Source organism: Lampetra planeri, chromosome 7 (genome assembly GCF_965212315.1).
Source record: "Lampetra planeri chromosome 7, kcLamPlan1.2.h2, whole genome shotgun sequence".
In the NCBI taxonomy this organism is placed as follows: domain Eukaryota; kingdom Metazoa; phylum Chordata; class Hyperoartia; order Petromyzontiformes; family Petromyzontidae; genus Lampetra; species Lampetra planeri.
Window position 1 is genome coordinate 10,442,893 of NC_136113.1, and position 19,196 is coordinate 10,462,088.

The following is a 19,196-nucleotide window of genomic DNA, read 5'->3' on the forward strand; positions in this document are numbered from 1 at the left end:
AAGTGCGGGATCCAGGACTGGTTCAGATGTCACTTGCCACCAATGTCAGCAGCTGTCGCCAGGAATCGGGTTCACCGGGTTCATAGCACAGCATGCTAACCATTACGCCACCATTCCATCCAGGAATATTTTCTGCCTATAAGATCTTACCTGTGTTAACAGTAGGATTTTGTCACTAATGCGCATTAACCATCTGTCCTTCACTGCAGATATAGCCACGGCACCGAGGTTCAAGTTCGGTTGCAGTTTCTCACTTGTGTCTTCTCCACACTGGGATCTCCAGACAACTTCAGTAAGTTATTCTCGAGATATCTTCAGTCTTATCTTCGTAAATAAAACCTGACCTTTCAAAGAGATGTGCAGCTGATTGCTAGCAATGTAACGTTGGAGATAAAATTAAGTGACATGTCATATTTGGACACTTGGATGCAAACAATATTTAAGGTTGAAAATTTACCTTGAATAGAATAAATCTTCTGTTTGACAGCACTACAGTATTTACACTCATTCTTAATGTATCCATGAACCATCTATACGGAATTAGCGTGTGCAAATGTGAAGCGTAGCAAGTGGCTCTTGCGCAAGCACATCTAGTAGTGCGTGCATGTGTGTGCAGGGCTGAGTCTGGAGCAAGTGGACATCCTGTGGAACTGCCTGGTTACTGACCTCGAGTGCTCAGATGACGCCCTCCACTGGTTCCTGAACCAGGTGCGCAGCAAGGATCAGCACGCCATGGGCATCGAGACCTACAAGCACATCTTCCTGGAGAAGGTGGGTGGCCCGGTGTCAACTGGGCTCCGCTGGCCTGCGTGTGCCCTCGGTTGGGATTTTGTATGGGTCTCTATATGCGTCTGACATGCGTGGGGGAAAAATGTGGCAGAGATGTTTTTGCTTTTGATCAACAGCTGCTTAAAGGTACCATTGTGGTAATTTCAAGGTATCGGAAATAATAAATTATAATTGGTTTAAAGTAAATATGGCAAATAAAAAAAATTTGGTTTGATTTTCATTTGTTTCAAGACCTGACAAAGTAAAAAGGTGCCACCACATAATCTTGATAATGGGCCATCAAAAATAAGTATTTCTGTGATGCCATCTTCCAGTGGCCATTCTATAACGTGCACTGCCCTCTGAATTCCAAATGCACATATCACATCGAAAGATGCTTCTCGCACAATTGACATGTAGATAACATTACGATAAGCTACATTACAGGGGAAGTGGTAGTGCAGTGGTTATCACACTGTTTTATGAACCTGGCTACCTGAATTCGATTACCTACCATAATTAAGATAAATGATGAGTTATCTGAACCAGTCATGGATTCCCCCCCCCCCCCGTCTTAACCAACCCGCACAGACCATCGTGGTGAATTATGGTCAAATAACTAAACCCTTTTGTGACGAGCATGGGGAAGGCATCATCCAGCAATGAATTGAAAAAGGCTGTGCATTTTTATTGTTTTCATTACGACTTCGCTACATTGCCCATAATAAACATTTACGTTTTTTTGGGTTAGATCGCGTACATATAATTGTGTCGTTTAACCAGCCACCGCCCGACACAGCCAATTCGTAAGGTTTGTCATGTTAAACAAATGTGCCAATTTTACACGTAGGCTTTCGTGACCAATATCATTATAAATACAATATCATATTGATTGGCACATTGAAAATGTGCCAAATAGTTACTACTTCAGAAAACCGGTGTGTTGGAGAGTAAACCCACAACGTTTACAATTCGAGTATGACGTTTCACTGGTGATTTACAACCAGCTTCATCAAGTGATAGCCAGAATTGTGAAGACATCCTCCTGTTTCTGTTTTAAATAGGTGAATAAAGGTGATGTCATCACTGTGGGCCTATCAGGTACAAAGACCAGAGGGGGCTAATTATAATCATATAAGTTATAATGGATTATGTTAATCTGAGAAAATGCAATACCTATTATTGGTTAGGTTATTCACGGTTAATCAACATACTTACATGATGTTGATATAATAGTATGCAGAGAATATACAGTACCTATTATTGAATGCTCAAAATTAATTGCCACGTTTTGTTTAGGTCACAAACTTTACTAATTGGTTGTCGAGTAGTGGCGGGTTTAACGACACATTCATGTTTACACGATGTAACCCATATACACCTTTCATGGATATTTTGGTCACGAAAGCCTATGTGTTTAGCTACAATGCATTTGTGAACAACGTTGAAGCAAGGTGCACGGGAAGTGATGGGTCTCCGCGATCTGTATATGTCATCACAGGACTGACTGAAAATCTTTCATGTGTGTTCTGCTCCCTATCCCAGATGCCGCAGCTGAAGCCGGAGACGATCAGCATGACGGGGCTCAACCTCTTCCAGCAACTTTGCAACCTGGCGCGTCTCGCGAGCAGCGCCTACGACGGCTCCTCCTCCACCGAGGTGCCTCCCTTGGTTTGTTTACAGTGGGGATGGTGTTAACTGATTGATCAAAGAACAACTCATAATTATGAGCATACTCCCGCTGAACCTGTTCAAGCTATGGGACCAAAAACACTACGGTAATGCCATCTTGCCAGGTGGCATAGGCCTGTAGCTGTGAGGGGAGGCCAGGAGATGGTAATGCTGAGTGTGACCCGCTTGTGTATGTGGGCTTGTTTGCTTTTAATACCTTAGTTTCCTCCCATATCCCAAACTTGTTACTGTAATTGGCCAAACATTTCATTATAGGATCGTTCTAAAAAATATATCTTTAAGACTTGTTGAACATTTCCTGGTAAAGAATTGGCATTTGTGTTATTGATGTATGTGAGTTAGTTATATGGGAGAAATATAACCAGTCTTGTTTCCTGTGCTGTGTTGGGACAAGAGTTACTCATGCTGCTTTTACAAGGGTACATGTGCTTATGGTTTTGGTATCTACTAGCTTGTTACAGAGCACAATATATAACATGTCCTTGGAAAAAAGTATTTACAATGTCTCTTGAGTTTTTTTAAACCATCATTTCCCATACTGTGTCCATGTAGTATTGAAATGTAATAATCTCTCGTGTGCATGTTAAATCCAAATAGTCATGTACTAGTGTTGAAATGAAAGTGAATGCATAAATTATAGAGATAATTTGTATTGTTTGCCGTTGCTGGGCCTGCATAAATGCTTACGTGGGATATTCAATTTTAACACCATTCTGCCGTTTGTCACAGCCGTGTGGGATGGACCAACTTTGGGGGATCGCACTGCGAGCGCAGAAGGTGGATGTGAGCCGTGCAGCCGTGCAGTATATCAACTCCTACTACATCAATGGTAAAGCAGCAGCCCCTGCCACTTCAATGTCCCCCACGTGATTTCTAATCACACTGAGAACTCGTTTGTTTTTGTCATTGATTTGTTTCGGCTGAGCTGGTGAGAGGATGCATTAAGAATATTGGCCAGCAGACGTCGAAAGCTACATTGTATCGATACTGCACACTGGCCTGTTGGACATGAAATCGTTATTTCAGTACTGCAACTCGTTAAAAAAAACTCATGAAAACGCCCAGAAAGAGCAACTTGTATTTCTTCTGATAGCTCATTCGTCACAGCTAATTATTGGTGTGGCACCCATGGCTCCTCTTGTGTTTCCATGGCCAGGTTGTAACGTGCTGTTGTTGGTGCTTGTGCGACACTTGTATGTTTCTTTAGGAAAGAGTGGTCTGGAGCGGGAGCAAGAGTTCATCAACCGCTGCATGGAGAGCCTCACGGAGGCCTCCAACAGCCTGGCCCTGGACCCCCGTTCCAGCCTCATGGTCATCGAGCGAGGCCTCTTGCTACTCAAGACCCACTTGGAAGCCTTCAAGCGGAGGTAAGCTCTGCCTGCTGTGTGTGGCATAGTAGGTACACTAAGTAAATGCAGAATGGCTTGAAATACTGCCACCCACTCCAATGACATTAATTGGGATTGTTTCGTTTATTGAACAGATGCAGATATTGTTTTGTTCTAGAAGTACACATTCAAATGTATATTAATCCATTACAGGCTTCACATACTCAGCTGAACAACAGAGCACGTAAATTTGGAATTCTAAATAAAGTGTGTGCTTATCTCAATCTTGTTGAATAAACTGACTAGCACTCATTTTAATAATACAGACAGTAATTCAGAAAAAAAATACGCAGCAGCCTGCAAAGGCTGAATTAACACAGTTGGATTTCAGCCATGGTTAATTATGTGTCTACAGCTGGTGTCAGATGCAGGCCTTAGCTTTGGCAGAGCATGCGTGTAGTCGTTAAGTACCATCCTGTGTTCGTGCTGGGCGAGAGGACGCCTCGGTGGTTTCTGTGCTAGGTGGTTGTAGCCATGTCTGTGTCGTCTCCTCCTCACCCGCTGAACCCCCAACACAACAGGTTTGCGTACCACTTGCGGCAGTGGCAAATAGAGGGACACGGCATCAGCAGCCATCAGAAAGCACTGAGCGACAAGCAGTCCATGCCCATCCGCATTGTGTGTCAGCCAGCCGGCCTGCCCGACAAGGTAAGAAGAATTTGCAACGGGTTTTGAATGGTTTGGGAGTTTTCTTCTTTTCTGCCCCCCACCCCAAGATATTGCTATACTTTTATAATATTCATCATCATTATTGGTCATCCTTTGCACTGGTAAAGGAAGACCTCCTCAACTCGTTGCCAGACCTCACGGTTCCGTGATGTTGCAAGCAATCAATTTCCACAGTGGTCACTCTCTTCGGTCTCGCCTGGACAAAGCCCACTTATTTTCCTTAAGAGTCATTATGATGTCTCTTAATATTTTAATTTATCATCCGTATGTTCCTTTCTTTGACTATCAGAGTTATTCCAAGCTATTTGTGCACTTTTCAGCTTAAGTTATATTGTTATATCGATGTCCATGTTTATAATGGTATATTGCTTTTCATGATAGGGTTTTGTTTTCCTGAAGCACTCCATCATATTCTCATTTACTTTATTTTATATATTTTTTCGTCGTTCACCTTCCAAGTTTTGCCCTAGGTATACATTCTATGCTATGTTTCCACTTGTATCCTCAAACAAATATCTTAATTTGCTTGAGCAAACTTCTCCCTGACTTTTTTTTATCGTTTATCTCGAGCCTAACATTGCAACTTTGTTCATGACATAAATTATTCACATTAATCTTTAAAATCGTAGTTTTTTGTGTATTTTATTTGTATTGATTTTAACCTATTTAACGTGACTTTACCGAAAGATCCAAAGAATATGAATTCCTGCAGTCATGAAAGCTTTAAGCCAAGAGTTATAGGCTTATAATAGTCATAGTAATCCATTAATTTTACTTGAAATCCTTTGTATCCCCCCCCCTGGGATGTTTTTCCATTTCTTTTTTGAATATTTGTATGTTTTTATTTTAGTTTAATTTGTCAAACCTTGATTTTTTGTGACCTGTAAATAATTTTAAAACAACGTTTGCTTTGAAGTTACTTATTTAACATGATGTGTAGCAATCGTAGACCGTAACCTTAACAATGATGAAGCCACTGGAGTCTTGATTCTTGTGAATGTATATTTTTATCTCACGGACTCATTGGATTATGTTTGTGTATGCGTGGTCGATGGCAAACAGCATCTGTGCAAAACAACTTTGAAGCAATAGAGCTTTCGGTATCAAAGGGAATGAAATTTTTATTTTCCTCTTTTACGCTATTCTAGCCGAGTGTCTTCGTACACGAAACAATAAAGTTCTGGCAACTAATCCGCCTTGTGCAGCTGACTTCCTTCAGAGGGGGCCTGTTATTGTGCTTCTACTGGCAGTGTTCTATCTGCAATTAAATCCGTTAATCCTTTCTGTGAGACCTAACTCTAGCTTTGTCTGCTGGCTCCACTTTCGCCAGTGAAGCAAGGGTGGTTTACTCGTTTCCCCTTGGCGATCACCGTATCACTGAGCCACCTGGCCACTCGCCCTCTTCACAGATGACCATCGAGATGTTCCCGACGGACCAAGTGGCGGACCTGCGTGCCGAGGTAACGCATTGGTACGAGAGCCTGCTCAAGGAGCAGATGAGCCAGCAGGCGCAGGTGCAGGAGTTTGGCTCTTCGGGACGCCACGGCGACTACCACGGTGAGGCTCAGCTCGGCAAGTCACGCACACCACCTCCAGCAAGTGCTCCGGCAATTGAAAACTCTTGCACACAAGCCACATGTTGGTTGGCATCACTGGGAAAGATGTGTTGTGTTATTGTGTTCTGTGTGTGGAACATTAGCATATGCCTGCTCAGAGCATTTAAGAAAATGTAATACGTATGAGAGACATGTACAATGAGAGACACGTTTGACTGTTATTTAAACCACTTTCTCTAACTTGGTGTGCAGGCGGACTGATGGGACCTGTGCGAATGATCTCATCTGGACACGAGCTCACGACAGACTATGATGAAAAAACACTCCACGTCCTTGGCTTCAAGGACATGCAGGTGCAGTGGCGAACAGGAAGATCGTCAGTTTAACACCGGCTATTGCGACCAATATCATCCATCATAAAGGGATTTATTTTGGGTTAGAATGTGTAAATATAAATGTGTAATTAAGCCACGACCACCCGACACAGGAAAATAGTAAGGTTTGTCACGTAAACAAAACGTGCCAATTAATTACTACTTCAGCGCACCTGTGTTTTCAAGAGTAAACCCACAACATTTACAATTTTGAGAACGATGTTTCACTGGTGATTATAAACCCGCTTCATCAGGCGATTTACCAGAAAAGGAAGATTGTGTGGTGAATGTTTAAGGCGCTCAGTAAAACCCACTCATCTATTTCCTTCCTAGATTGAGTCAATATGTACATTACTTGCTAATGCGGCTTCATATGCATTATCGCATTAGCTACCTCATTTCAGATGTTTATAGCTAATTGTCTCTTGAAATATAGATCGGTATTTTTATTTATTTAAGAATTGTGTGTGTGTATATATATCCTGGCTGAAGGTAACTGAAACCTATGTGGTTACATGTGTCCCATATGTTGTCTCGGGGCATGTGGTTGGTTGTAAATCTTCTCCGAGTTACCGTGCGATCACCTTCTTGCCTTGTCAAGGCCTCTTAGCCTCGTGTCTCTTCACCACAGATGGTGTTTGTGTCCCTGGGAGCACCTCGGCGGGAGAGGAAGGGCGACGGCTTGCAGCTGCCCGCCTCGTGCCTGCCGCCTCCTCAGAAGGAGAACATTCCTATGATCCTCCTGCTGCAGGAACAGCCGCTCACTGCCCTCTTTGATCTGCTCGAGATGCTGGCGTCTCTGCGACCCTCTGCGGCAGATCAGGAAGTCTGCGTTGGTGGTGGCAGCAGTGGCGATTCGTCATCGTGTTCAACGGCATCAGTCGTGGCCTCTGTGGAGGCTTTGTTGCGACAGTCAAACGGAGAGGCATGCGCCAACAAGCTCGCCATGTCCTTCCACCCAACCAGCGGCGAGCAGAGCGCTCAGGAAGCCCAAGTGTGTACCACTCACGTGCTTTGTGAATATACTGTTAATTGATGTCGTTGTGCAAATTATTAATATATATACACTATTTACACATTTGTTACTTGTACCTCTCTTAAGATTGTACTCTGTACTCTTTGGTTCTTTCGGTAAAGTCACGTAGGTAGAAAAATAATAATAGATCACGACGTTTTGTCGTGATCTATTATTAGAACCGTCTTCAGGTGGGAGACGGTCGCTTGTGTGGCGATCGAAACGTCGTGATCTATTGTTATTTTTCTACCTACGTGACTTTACCGAAAGAACCAAAGAGTATGGATTCCTGCAGTCACGAAAGCTTCAAATCAAGATTGATTGTACTCTGGTTTCACATGATTCTGCAGGTCTCTTTGTTCTTCTTGTTAATGCTGATTAGGTATTTCACGATACATTGAAATTGATTCGTATGCTCCAGACAAAAGTATTGAATCGTACATGTGATAATGATTGATTTTATGCGCATCCTAATTTTACATTTTGGCTAATGGAGTAAACAGAACAGTCCAAGTGAGTCTAAACAAACAATACAAATTAGACAGTATAAAACAAGATGAAAAATAATTTATTCTAGAATAAAATCGAAATCTTGAATAATTGAGAATCCATTGAATCGCTTAGGGGTGAATGTTTACATGCCTAATGTTCATTTACTTGGTAAATCCCTTGCTATTTCCCAAACATAAGTGCGACGGTCACAACACGGGCCTTATTTGTGCAGGACTTGAAGCTCCATGCGGAGCACCTGTCACGCCGAGTGTGGGAGCTGCTCATGCTGCTTCCTACCTGTCCCAGCATGCTGCAGGCGTTCCAGAACATTTCCAACGAGGAGGTACTCACACGCGCGCAGAATGATTCAGTATTCTTGAGCTGGCGCGAAACGAACTGCGAGTTCTTGTTTAAACAGTGGCGCTGCTACCCCCAATGTGCACAGTGACATTGTGCTGTCATTCCGTCTGTCGCCTGTGTGTGCAGGCCAGCGCGGATGTGCGGTGGAAGGACCTGCTGCGATTGAGGAGCCCCCACAAGCTGCTCTATGCCCTGGAGATCATCGAGGCCCTTAGCAAGCCGAGCCGTCGAATACGAACAGTTTCTTCGGTCAGCCTAGAGCTCACAGTGCAATACTGTACTTATACGATTGTCTTTGTATTCATGATGAATGTTAAATTACGCACAACTATTTGGCAGTGTACGCTATAGTGTGATTGACGATAATGTACTGGATTTTAGGGGTTGATAGGCAACATGTTGTTGAACCTTTGTGTACCTACGTTGTGTATTCTAGGGCAGTTACAGTGACCTGTACCCTGACTCTGACGACTCCACCGACAGCCACATGGAGAACAGCAAGAGCAGCTGGACCAGCAAGGTGCCTCTCATTGCCACTGCTCATATATATTGTAAACAAAATACCCGTAGTAGAATTCTAGATGTTGAATCTGTATCTGGTGTATACTGCATCCTTTTGGGTTCCGATTTAAGTGAGTTACTTTATTTCTGTCCGAACAGTTCATAGCATCGGGTGGGCTTGAACTCCTGTTGGAAATGTTGCTCTCTGGGACACTGGAGCCCAAGGAAGCCGAGCCGTGGAGTGTGGTGAGCACCGTCCCGTCCCCTCGCTCCTTTCTTGCAAAGCCATCCACTGATTGTCATCTCTACCATGCTAGTGGCACTCCCGACCATCTCACTTACACATACATATTTCTCAGTTACTCGCACGTGTGCAACAGCGTGGTCACCATGCATTCCTATCACTGCATTATGGGAAATTTGGCAATTAAAGTACAATGGAGGATATCTCTGACAGGTGTTATTACTGCTTTCAAACTAAGTTTGAAAGCATTAGCTCTGGCCATCCATCCAGCCATTACAGATGGATGGATAACTCTCGTAAAGATGATCCAATATGAATTACATTTTTGCATAACTATTGTATTGCTATTAGGGACTTGCCATAATGAAAACCAGCCAAATCGATCAAATAGTTGCCCAAAACTTGGAGAGACCAAATCACAGCACATGGACTATTTGCAAATACACAGGCAGCGCATTTTGTTTTGACACTACGCATTGCGGGCTTCCACCCTGCTCGTTGAATGCTTTCCAAACCAAAGCATGTTGGATGGCAATCACATAATCCATCCACGTGCTTTATTTTTTCCTAACATGTTTATTTAATCCGTCTTCCTTTCTTGAACTGTGCTTGGCCGACCGGCACTTGGTGGGGTGAATGCAGTGGCAACTGGACTGCCTGGCATGCCTGCTGAAGCTGGTGTGCCAGTTCGCCGTGGAGCCGGTGGACTTTGACGTGGCATACGTGGATGTGTTCGCCTGGTCACCCGCCTCGGAGGCACCACGCAAGCGTGCCTGGGCCGGGAAACCCCGCAAGAGCTCGGGCGAGCACGGCAAGGGCACCCACGTTATCCCGCGGCTCACCGAGGTGTGCCAGCTTCCTTCCTCCAGTGCACGGGCTTCATAGTTTTTTCATGTCGGAGGGATTGAGGGCCGTGGGTCATGTAGCATGTGATCACAATTGTGGAGTGGTGAAATCAAAGGTGTATGTGGCAGTAATGTAATAGTAGTGTAATATTATTGTACAGCTTTTTGTTTATTAATTGCTGGTGAGTGCAGGTTGGTGGAGAATGTAGTATTATTATTGGATTTTAAATATGAATGGCTTGCTATTATTGACAGCTTGCTTTATATTTAGGCAAAATGTACGTGTTGTTGGATTTAACATTGTGTTCTTTGGCCGTAATGCATTGTGTCGATGTTGCTGTCGATAACGAATAAAACAAATTCAAATATTTTGAAATTTTATTTCACTTGTATGGCCTAAAGAAATGCAGCACGAGTCAACAGAGAACGATGCTTAACAACTGCTGGGTTATGTCTCTGCGTTGGTGTTAGACCTTCCTAAACCTCGTGAATGGAACCGACCTCCTGAAGCACCTCATGACTGTGGCGTATACATATGACAATCTGCCTCAAAGGTAACCGGTTATTATATAGTTTGGCTGTGCCTGCACTCATCGCAGGCACACACTACAATCATTGTTCATTTAATCATGTAACGTGTACATACCGCACATTGTACATCAGATATAAATTTATTAATGTTGAAGATGACTTATGGGCTCTGCGATATTTGTATGATTTCCTTCCAGGATGCTGAAGGCACAGTCTGATTACAAGTCCAGGCATGAAGGTGATTATTCAAGATTAAAATGGAAACTTGTCTCGTTGCCTGCCAAGTGATTTTAAACTGTCGTTAGATAATTATTATACTCTTAACTGTCGGTGCTTTGTAAATATTAATACACATGTAGCCGTCATGTCAAATTATAATGAAATACCCCAAATTTCGCACATGTTCTGCATGTGCCACATCTGTTGATGGTGTTGAAACCCTTGTTGCACACATTGCTGTTATTGAGCAAATGTTTAGAGGCCAAGAGCGCTCTTGAATTGGTTGCAGAGCTTGTAGCAGCTGCCTGTCCGTCTGCGCAGTCAACTTGCATTAATATTGCCCTCGTACGAAAATGGAGATACATTTAATCCAGTCGTGTAAGCTCGAGAATAGAGGATGTACATTTGTAAACTTCTGGAAACAAAACATAGTTCACACAAGAAGAAGGTTGGGGGTAATTCGGCCAGTGAAACGCACACATCGGTTGTTCACCCACGGTGTTTATACAGTGGCTGTGATGGAAGCGTGGTGATTTCGTGCCTGTGCCGTCTGCAGTGACTCACTACGCCATGTGGCTGCTGGTCAGCTGGTCGAGCGGCTGTCCCGCCGTTAAGGAGAGCCTGGCGGAGAACGGCACGCTGCAGGACTGGCTCTGCAAGCTCACGCTGCTAGCGCCAGAGGTTCGTTTCGTTAACGACAGCGACAGCTGTCGCGGCTATTTTTACATTATTTTTTTACACACCCCCCCTCTCTTATATTATGATTAAGTACATGTGCGATTTTGTCATTGGTCACCTTATCTGCCCATCAGCACGTGAGACATGTGAGACTCACTTGCGGCAAAGGATTGCAGGAGATATTGTTACATTTACTTGACATTTTCTCGCGTCTTGTGTGAGGACTAATCTATAAATTAAGAATGCATTCATTTGCAGTACTTGGAAATGGAAGATATTCGTTTTTGGCATTCCATTTTTCTATTTAACAGTGAGAGCACATTAAAACTGTCTCTTTTTGTGAGTGACAAACAAATTTTACATGGAGAGGGGAGCAGTCGAACTTCCAAGAACTATAAACAAGCACTGGTTAGGTAAGGGGAGATGGTGGAAGAGACCCCTCTGTGCTGAGTTCCAACCACACCGACCTTGCTGACAAAGTTCCGTCCCCCGCGCACTGACTTATAATGTCACAATAAAAAACAAAGTGAATTTGAAAGCGAACATCTGTGTTGGCATTATACGTTGCCAAAGTATTGTAAACAAAACAAATCGAATGTGCGCCTCTATACATCGTGTAGTGAAATTTTATCCACGAACAATGACGGCATGAAACACTCGGCTTTAACAGCGCGGACTGTCTGTTGAATGCGTCGATGTCTGCATGGAGACACATTCTCCCTACGTCTCTGCCAAGCAAGACGTGTGTCGCCATTAACTGACGCACATTTGCGCGTCCACGCCATGTGTTTTTTTAAGTCCACCAATTCAGAGACTGCCACGAAATATTTCTTGTGGTGTACATTTAATAATCAAGCATCTGGGGGGTTTGGTTGCGCTGTGGGCATATTCGGCTAACCTCTTGCACCTTTCCCTTCAGTTTACATTTTATTTACAATGCTGTTCCACGGTAAAAGGTTAAACAATACAGCAATAATGTTTATGTTATTTTCTGTAGGTATGGTACACCCTTGTAAGTAATGCACTTCAATTTCTGTGTGTGTCTGATTGAAAACTGGAGTGCTCATTAAGCATACAGAATCCTAAGTAGCTTGTTGCCCATTGACGAGCGTCGTGACGCGGTAAACAAGCTCCATTCATCAGCACGTGTACTGCAGGCGAACCGCACAGCAGCTGGGAGTAACAGATGGCAGGGGCCTGATACGGCAGGTTGTAATTGTAGCACAGATGGTAGACGTTTGCGGTGCTGGGCACGGTTTTAATCTTTCTTCCCCAGTGGCTGCCATCCAAAAGACGAGGTTGGGGATAGCTGTGCTTGCAGGGGTGTGTGTGATAGTCTGCGCTTGTTAATTGGCTTTTGAATGCGTAACGAATAGGATGTCTAGCAAAGGGAAATGGAATTATGCGTGGAGTTGGGGGGCTCAAAGGTAAATAACCCCTGTAAAACATGGATTAGTGCTCTGCAAGTTACCACAATAGCTTTAATGTATGCGTTGCTGCATATTTATTGGGAATATCGTTTAGTGCATGTGACATTGGTTTGTTTCTTTGAGGTATATTTATTCTGTTCTGTGCCTTAGTCCAGAACACCCTTTGCCAATAACCAAGTTACTAGGCCGTCTGATTGAGATGATTTTTTCAATCTGCATTTGTCTGTACATTTGTGGCCTGAAATTTGAAGCATTGGGAGGTGTTGTTTGTTTCCATCATAACTGCTTTGCTTGTGCAATCGTTTTTTAGTTATCTCATACATTGAGCCCATTCTTTTTAATTTGTATTCGCTGGAATGCCCACTGGTGTGTGGTAGGTACACTGTTTATGTCTTAATAACGTGATCATTAAGAGCGTTTCACAAGCCGGGTTGCTTGCTGAGCCTTCCCATCTGATTTTGCCTAATGAGGCAGATAATGCCTTGGGCCCAGTTTGGTACATTTCGATTTTTGCAACTGCGCACTCACGCTGCTCATTCACATCTTTAAAGGACCGCCAATGAACGAACATGCATTTACTTATTTTGTTGTCACTTAAAGCAATTCGCTTAATATTTGTTTTACTCCGACTGGTCATGGATGTGTAACCAAGTGTGGCACAAATTTAAATAAACACTGCATAAGAAAAGGAAAGCACTCAGATGCTACTTGAGTTATGTATCTTTGGCATATAACTTTGAACAGCAAACGCGGCTTATCACGTTAATGGCATTTATTCCGCACTGTTAAAAACTGGTTGCCAACCACATCGTCGGACAAATCCAAAGCCAAGCCTACACGGGCAGGGCATTCAATAGGCTCCGTTAGAACTCCGGGAAACCGAGAGTCACCGGCTGTGACGGACGAGGACTCTCACTCGCAGAGTGGTGTGTGCTGCCCTGTGCGCAGGTGGCGGTGCGCTCCGAGGCGGCCAGCAGCCTCTACCGGCTGTGTGTCACGCGCCTCGAGGGCGGAGACTCGGCCGACCGCTCCTTCCTGCTCCTCGCCGTCTCCACGCTGCTCAAGTTCCTGCCGGACGCTCAGGCCATGCGCCCCGTTAAGGTGTTGGGCATTTGTGCCAGCAAGCAAGCCAGAGTGTGTCTGCTTGGAAATTGGCTAAGATTGATTTGCAATAATGGGAGTTTTACAAAGTGGTAGCGCATCAATGTAAAGACAACATTTTTATGCATGCAGTTCCTGTTAAGATTTGGTTCTTAAGCCTGTGTAGTTCACCCAAAGCAGACAAATTTTTCCCCTTATGCATTGTAAATCGAACAAAGATCTTAAACACTACCTGCCACATTTCTCCATCTCCAACATAGACTTGGTACATCCTCGGCAGAAGCGATGATTCCAGATAGAAAACTACGTGAGGCTGTGCATTTATCGGTGTGCTAGTGGGTATGGAGCTTTTCATCCATGGCTAAATTCTGCTCGTGTATGGCTCACAGAACTTGGATGAAGATGAAGAGGACTTGGGAATCCGGCCAGGCTGCAAGGATTACTTCTGGCTGCTCGGGAAGCTCATCAACAACATCCACGTGAAGGACACCAACCAGGTGCTGCTTTTATGACCTTGGTCCCAGCCAAAATGTCTCACTGTAACCCTGTCGAAATGCTGGAGTGTGGTCGCTCTGCTTATTGTTGTTTCCTTGGATGGTCCTGACATTGCATCCATCATGGCTCGTACACTAGTGACACAATTGGTGGCTATTTTCATGTGTGCTGCTTTGCAGGTAACGCTGGTGGACCTAGATGCCATGGCTAGACATCTGGCGGACTGCATACAGAGGTGAGTTATAATCATTCTAGTTAAACCTACATATGACTTTTATGTTTATCTGAATAACAGGACTGTATTCCATCTCTGGTCACCCCAAACGTAAAGATTTGTTTTCTCTTCCTTTTGCCAAAGTCTTCCACAGCCTAAAATGGGGGGACTGCTCGGTTCACATTGTTTTGCAGCCGGGAGATCGTGGAGCAGAGGGACAGCAGCATGGAGGACGAGGGCCTCCTTGGTTTGCTCAAGCTGTGCACGGCCGTCATGAAGCACAAACCGGCGTTCAAGTTCACACGCGACGGCCAGGTCAGTCGGCTCAAGGGAGCCAGCGCGAGTGCCTAAACTGACTACCTGGTAGACGTGTTAAAATTCACTTTCCCCTTCTACGATTCGATGATATGGCTCAGGGTCACGATTAGATTCAACAATTGATAATATTTTGGCTTCTTTCTACTGTTTCATTTGTATTGTCTTCTGAATGTTTTGTTCCGTTAGTCTAAATGCAAGTACTTTGAAGTTGCACAAGTCATACATTCCTAGGTACATAATTCTGCATTCTTTAGATACATTTTGAGCGTAAAAGTACATTTTATTTTATGAAGCCATGAATCATGACATGTACTTAGCTGGCAGACGACATCCAGGCACACGGGTCCTGTTGCACCCACGTCCTCGCTAACAACGATCCCAAAAGTCGATAAGGCTAAGTGGAGAATATTGGTGCGGGTTGCAGGAATTCCTCAGGGAGGTGTTCAACCTGCTCTTCCTGCTGCCCAGCATGGCGGACCGCCAGCAGCCCAAGTGCAAGTCGCAGGGTTCGCGGGGCGCTGCCTACGACCTCCTGGTGGAGCTCGTAAAGGGCTGCCCCGAGAGTTACCGCCTCCTGCACTGCTGGGTCATGGCTCAACACGTGCAGAGTGAGTGTGCACCCACCCCTTTGCGCACACAACCACAAACGCCTGCACATTTTGCGGGAGATATCATATGTTGTCCCGGCATGAGGGTTCGCCAGGTTTTGTGATTTCCTGGTTGAAATAATCGGGTGGCTTAGAAACGGAAAGCATCCATGTGTGTAAGCGAGCACTGGGATGTGCTTATCTTGATTTTCTAGTGGAATTTCTAAGTACAACTCCATGAAATAGTCTTTTTATCAAGTGAGCAGTCACTTTATACTTTTGTGCACCTGAGTGTGCATACGATTGATCCCAGAGAGGCAATGCACCATATCAACCCTGGCCATGATTTAAGCTGTGGATCTCACAAACTGGGGCCCTGCTGCTTCAGCAACAGAGCTGTCTCCTGGCAATACTACCACCTTAAAAATAACATCGAGGGTTCCACTGCTTTATACACAAACTAGCAGAAGTACCCGGCGTTGCCCGGGTGAAAAATATATTTCTTAATAACCTTACATATATACACAGATGGGCTGCTACCCCTGCCCCCCCCCCAGCCACGATCTCCTCGGCCGCTGTGCAGTAATATGTACGGCCTATAGTGTGGTGGGGTGTCGAGGCCTAGTACCGTGCAGAGCCTCCGGCCTCGCCTAAATTGCCCACCCGGCTGAGGCTGGGTACTGGGGCCGTTACCCCCCCCCCCCCCCGCGCTACAATAATACTGTCTAATCGCTATAATTTTATTATCTACCGACCCTATAATAGTAATTGCACACATTGGGGTGGGGGGGGAGTGAAGAGGACGTGAAACTTTGATGAATTTACCTCAGAGTCGCGTGTTAATGCGTGCGCATATTTTTAAGGGGAATTAAAAATGGCGTCCACCCCGCAGCGAATGCGTTGCTACCCGTTGCCAGGGGCAACCGCCGTGGAAAACCAAACGGACCAATCGTGTCTCGCAAATCCCTCACATTTCGTCCAATGAAACTGCGTATGGTCCGGCGACACACAGACAGACACACACACAGACAGACAGACAGATTTGCGATTTTATATATATAGATTACAGGGTTCCGAAATTGTACCTTGCACAATTGCACTGCAGTGAAGAATATTGCCCCCTCTGACAACCGAGTTACATCTGATGATTCGTCTTTGCCTTGTCCCTAACGCCCAACCTTACCCCATGGTCCTTTTCCTACACATGTTCATAGTACTTGCATTAAGACACCCACGAGGGCAGGGCAGTGTGTGCTGTGGCTAGGACACAGCTCTCTAAACCTAGTGATCGAAGTTCGATGCCCCTTCCATAGCCAAGATATGTAGCGAGTAATATCTGAACCAGTCCTGGGCTTCCCACTCGCCAACCCGCACTAACCAGTGTGGTGAAGTATGATCAAAAAACCCCCATGACCGACATGGTTTCGGGAGGCCTTCATCCAGCTGTAGACTGTAAAGGGCTGTCAACTAAAATAAATAAAATAACATTAAAAAATAACGTCCATTGTCCTGGCACGGCGGATGGTGGCCATTACTACAGCTTCATCCGACACATCATCCCAGTAGTCCTCGCGACCTGGCTCGTTCCTCTCCCAACAATGATGGCAGCAGTATTTTCCAAGCGACGGAATTTAGTTTTTTTTACTACCTCACCATCGTTGCCGATAGGCTGGGTTGTGCGGCAAGTTCTCTGGTGGCTGCGTCACCTAGGGGCGGTGTGGGACGTTCTCCACAGCCTCGCACGCACCGTACAAATGGGACTACTGGCCCCACGATGACGTGCGCGCCGACTGCCGCCTCGTGGGCCTTACCAACCTGGGCGCTACCTGCTACATGGCCTCCACCATCCAGCAGCTCTACATGATTCCGCAGGCTCGCCAGGCAGTCTTCACCGCCAAGGTGGGCACCGCACGTCCAATTGCGCAGTGTGTCTGTGTTTTATGCTTCTGTGATGTTTTAATGTGTGTACAGGGCACGTACATGAATGCCGCAGTGGCGAGATGTTAACTCCCTCGCCTGGTATGCAGGAGGTCGTGCGTTCCATCCCGACCCTGACGCATGTGTATTTGGAGTTTGCATGTTCTCTGTAGTCGCTTGGATTTTTTCCTCATTCAGAATCAACATATCCACAAACGTTTAGAGTATTTGGCTTCTATACCTTTCCACATGATAAGCCACTTCGTGGAGCTATCATACGTGACCAGGTCACTTCTGAAAAAGAGTTGTCTAGCTCAGTGGGCCTTACCTGATAAAATAAAAAGTCTAATCGTTTTTATAACAGTCTGACAAATTCTAAAGTGTAACCCTTGTTCTAACAGCCATTTGTGTTTGTAATCATCATAATCCTCCTAATTGTTGTCATTGTTATGTTTGTCATCATCATCATTAGCAGCTAGTCATTCGCAGTCCATTCATGAATAAATAATCACCAAATGCATATATCTTGTCTTACAGTATACTGATGACATGAAGCACAAAACCACCTTGTTTGAGCTACAGAAGATGTTCACATACCTGATGGTAAGTATTGGAGTTCTTGTACAAATATTTAATATCTGCGGTGCTGTTTCTTGTGCACTGTTTTTTCAGTCAGGCTTTGGTTCAGTTTGTTTAAAAACAAGGGCTTTCTTTTTTAGAGATTCACCGTAACTCGTATGTTATGATGAAGCTCAAATATGTTTTATGCTTAGTACAACATAATTTGAGCATCACAAATCTAAAAGTGGACAAGGCAGCTGTAGTAAGTATATTTAACACGTTGGCTTTCAGGACCAATGTCATGAATCACTATTTATTTTTGGGTCAGATCGCTTAAGTAAAATGCCAATGTGTGTCATTCACTCTCCTCAACCCAACATTCAAATAAATATGGTTGTCACCTGAACAAGTGTGCCAATCTATATTGCTTCAGCACACTGGCATGCTGGACCACAACAATATTGAATGATTGGGTATTGATGTGGGAGTGTGTTGATGACATCACGCCACCTAATTAAGGCCCAAGACTGGAGGAGATTTCCACATTTCTAGCAAGCGCCTGATGATGCTGGTTGCTACTACCAGCGAAATGTCAAACCCGGTCGTTAACTGTTGTGAATTGTGCTCCAGCATGCCGGTGTGCTAAAGCAATCAACATTGACACGTTTTTCACGTGACAATTTCATTTATTTGACTGCGTCGGTTAGAAGAGGGGTCATGACACACATTGGCATTTTACATGCGAAATCTGACCAAAAATATATATTAATAAATCATTGTCGTAGGTATACTTTCCAAAGGGACAGTTCGTCTGCCATTATACAAATGACATACAATGCCAGGGTCACTGGTGTATCCTAGGGAGGGCCACACAGGCACAAGCTGCCCCGAACGTGGAGGTAAGTCTCACTCCTCACTCACCCGTCTTCCCTCGTGTACCCCCCCTCTCTCGCTGCCCGATGGCGTGCTGCGTAATCCGTCACCAGGAAAGCGAGCGCAAGGCCTACAACCCTCGATCATTCTGCAAGAACTACATGATGGATAAGCTGCCGCTCAACACGGGAGAGCAAAAGGACATGACGGAGTTCTTCACTGACCTCATCACCAAAATTGAGGAGATGAGCCCAGAACTGGTGAGGGCATAACAGCCGCAGGCAGCGCTTCCCAAATTTGAGCAGTGACATTAAAACGTTAATTTTAACAATTGAGTTGTACCAGCATGTTCCAATCACTCCATTGTA

The 19,196-nt window shown here is 44.7% G+C and overlaps 1 protein-coding gene across 3 annotated transcripts in view; it reads left to right on the forward strand.

Moving 5' to 3' along the window:
• The window catches only part of USP34 (ubiquitin specific peptidase 34), a 78,994-nt gene that overhangs the window by 29,451 nt on the left and 30,347 nt on the right, over positions 1-19,196 (forward strand). For 2 of the 3 annotated variants that reach the window (XM_078596285.1, XM_078596286.1), the window contains exons 21-45: positions 210-292; positions 617-771; positions 2,314-2,427; positions 3,190-3,289; positions 3,668-3,827; positions 4,370-4,496; positions 5,927-6,089; positions 6,326-6,426; positions 7,079-7,441; positions 8,187-8,297; positions 8,441-8,563; positions 8,751-8,834; positions 8,975-9,061; positions 9,702-9,905; positions 10,376-10,458; positions 10,633-10,673; positions 11,211-11,335; positions 13,711-13,863; positions 14,253-14,360; positions 14,538-14,593; positions 14,767-14,887; positions 15,315-15,498; positions 17,213-17,376; positions 17,932-17,997; positions 18,942-19,088. In XM_078596285.1, the coding sequence (XP_078452411.1) occupies positions 210-292; positions 617-771; positions 2,314-2,427; positions 3,190-3,289; positions 3,668-3,827; positions 4,370-4,496; positions 5,927-6,089; positions 6,326-6,426; positions 7,079-7,441; positions 8,187-8,297; positions 8,441-8,563; positions 8,751-8,834; positions 8,975-9,061; positions 9,702-9,905; positions 10,376-10,458; positions 10,633-10,673; positions 11,211-11,335; positions 13,711-13,863; positions 14,253-14,360; positions 14,538-14,593; positions 14,767-14,887; positions 15,315-15,498; positions 17,213-17,376; positions 17,932-17,997; positions 18,942-19,088 (3,223 nt within the window). The remainder of the gene's footprint in view (positions 1-209; positions 293-616; positions 772-2,313; positions 2,428-3,189; positions 3,290-3,667; positions 3,828-4,369; positions 4,497-5,926; positions 6,090-6,325; positions 6,427-7,078; positions 7,442-8,186; positions 8,298-8,440; positions 8,564-8,750; positions 8,835-8,974; positions 9,062-9,701; positions 9,906-10,375; positions 10,459-10,632; positions 10,674-11,210; positions 11,336-13,710; positions 13,864-14,252; positions 14,361-14,537; positions 14,594-14,766; positions 14,888-15,314; positions 15,499-17,212; positions 17,377-17,931; positions 17,998-18,941; positions 19,089-19,196) is intronic. The other variant, XM_078596288.1, reaches the window with a different exon arrangement.